We start from the raw sequence: 2,321 nt of genomic DNA on the forward strand, positions 1-2,321 counted from the left end.
GGAGCCTTTAAGGGGCCCTGACGTGAGGTCCTGGGCGGTGGGACTAGTGACCGTGTAGGAATAGAGAGACTCGCTCGTCCTCTGTCCATCCAAGCGCCGATGAAAGGTCATGTGGGGATGTGTCCAGAAGGTGGCTGCCCTCACCGGGAACCGAATCAGTGGCACTTTGACCTTAGACTTCCAGCACCGAGAGCTGTGGGAAGTGCATGTGTGTGGTTTAAGCCCCCCGGTATACCCTAGGTCGGCCTGAGCAGACCAAGACATGTTGGCACGTGGCTGCCGCCGTGGCACCGCCGGGAGCCTGCCCGGGCCCCACACGCGAGCCCACGATCCGGCACTGAGGGCTGTGCCTGGCCCTGCAGGGTCTCTCGGGCAGTGCTCCTGCCCTGCAGGCAGCAGCTGTCCAGCTGAGCTGGCTGTGTAGTACCAGTCATTAAGTATTTCGAGCCCCATTTGTGACACCTCCACATTCTTTGACACTCTTCCCATTGACAGATGGGGTCTCTGTCCCCTTTCCTTGAAGGTGGGGTGGCTTGTGATGTCGCTGACCAATAGGACATGGAGGAAGTGTTGCTGCATGACTCTGACGCTACCTCACAGAAGGAAATGCAGTGTCCTCCTCGTCCAATGGAAGACCGGGAGCCCTAGCCACCACATAAACAGTCCCGCTACCCTGAGGCTGCCATGTTGGACAGGCCATGTGTAAGGGCCCAGAGGACAGTCCCAGCTGAGCCCAACTTTCTAGCCATCTCACCCAAGCACTCAACATGTGAGTGAAGACTCATCCAGATGAGTCCAGCCCCCTGCTCTAGAGTCACCCCAACCTTCAGGTCTTCCTGGCAGAGTCCCCCGACTTGCTGGAGTGGAGACATGCCATCCACTCAGCACCCTGGCTGAGTGCCTGACCCACAGAAGGTGTGTGCATCATAGAACACTGGTTGTACGCCACCAGTGCCGTGTAGTATGACATGCAGCAATTGTAACTGGGACCCCACTCTGTATTGAAAAGTAAGGAAACTGAGGCTCAGAGAGAGCGTGAGCAAGCAACTGGGTGAGGGAGCCAGGGCCGGGCGGAGCCAGAACCTACCTCCCACCCGTGTGAGCTCAGAGACCACGAGGCTCCTGTCTCACTGACCTCCTCCACCAGGTGTGCTCTCACTCCTTGGGGCCACACTTTGGAGTTTGCAAACTGGAGCATGCTCAGAGGCGGTGGCCCCAAGCCAGGCTCCAGCAGGGCTAGTTGAAGGGACTGGAAATATTTAGTGTTGACAGAGTCTTAGTGGAACATGTGGGCCTTATTGTTACTGGGAAGGAATGAATGCCGTAGCCCTAGATGGCAGGATGGAGAGCAGTGGGCATGGAGGTGGGCAGTGGTGGCAGATTGTGGCTCAGTTAGAGGAAGAACTCTACTGATCACGCTGGTTGGAAAAAGACTGGGCCGTCCAAGAAGGTAGTGAGTTCCCCTCTTTGGAGGAAGCCAAGTACACCCCAAGTTCTGCCAGGACCACCCCTGGGTGTCAGGGTGGGTGCTGTGGAGGTGAGCCAAGCTGCAGGTTGGAATAGGACTAGATGACTTCTAAGCCCCTTGCAACCCTGAGATACGGGGATTTGGGCTACAAGCCAGGAGGCAAATAGAAACTATCCTCACTTACAAGAGTTGTCCCCAGGGTGACAGCACAGTTCACCCAGGGAGTTCCCACAGGGAAACGCCCATGGGTGTGCTCAGGCTTCATGGCTCCTCCAAGCTCTGCTCTTGACAAATTAAATTGGCCCTACTCTGGTCACTACTAAAAATCCAGAGACACTTTCCAAATACTGGTTGAATGCCTGCCATCTACTAGGCACGGAACACTCAGAAACAAATGAAACAACGTTCCTGCCTTCAAGGGGCTCATGACTTCTCCCAGGGAGACAGAGGGACAAGATGTTAGTTATTAAGGCAGTAATTCCGCGTGGGACTTCAAAAAGTTAATGGCAAAGTGGAATTAGGAGACAATAGGAATCTTTCCCCAGACTTTTTGAAGACCCCTCGTAGAGACAGCTCTTAGTGGCTGGAGCCGCAGTCCCCAGTGTGACGGCGTTTGGAGGTGGAGCCTTTAAGGGGCCCTGACGTGAGGTCCTGGGCGGTGGGACTAGTGACCGTGTAGGAATAGAGAGACTCGCTCGTCCTCTGTCCATCCAAGCGCCGATGAAAGGTCATGTGGGGATGTGTCCAGAAGGTGGCTGCCCTCACCGGGAACCGAATCAGTGGCACTTTGACCTTAGACTTCCAGCACCCAGAGCTGTGGGAAGTGCACGTGTCAATGCCAGCTTGGCACCAC

At 55.7% G+C, this 2,321-nt stretch overlaps 1 protein-coding gene across 1 annotated transcript in view; it reads right to left on the reverse strand.

The window, feature by feature from the left end:
• LOC103608976 (annexin A8-like) overlaps positions 1 to 2,321 on the reverse strand; it is a 16,598-nt gene that overhangs the window by 2,084 nt on the left and 12,193 nt on the right. Inside the window, exons 11-12 of the mRNA XM_008593355.1 lie at positions 594 to 673; positions 23 to 193 (exon numbers count right to left, since the gene is read on the reverse strand). Coding sequence (XP_008591577.1) covers positions 23 to 193; positions 594 to 673 — 251 coding nt within the window. The remainder of the gene's footprint in view (positions 1 to 22; positions 194 to 593; positions 674 to 2,321) is intronic.

This window comes from Galeopterus variegatus, unplaced genomic scaffold, assembly GCF_000696425.1.
Source record: "Galeopterus variegatus unplaced genomic scaffold, G_variegatus-3.0.2 Scaffold9029, whole genome shotgun sequence".
Lineage (NCBI taxonomy): Eukaryota > Metazoa > Chordata > Mammalia > Dermoptera > Cynocephalidae > Galeopterus > Galeopterus variegatus.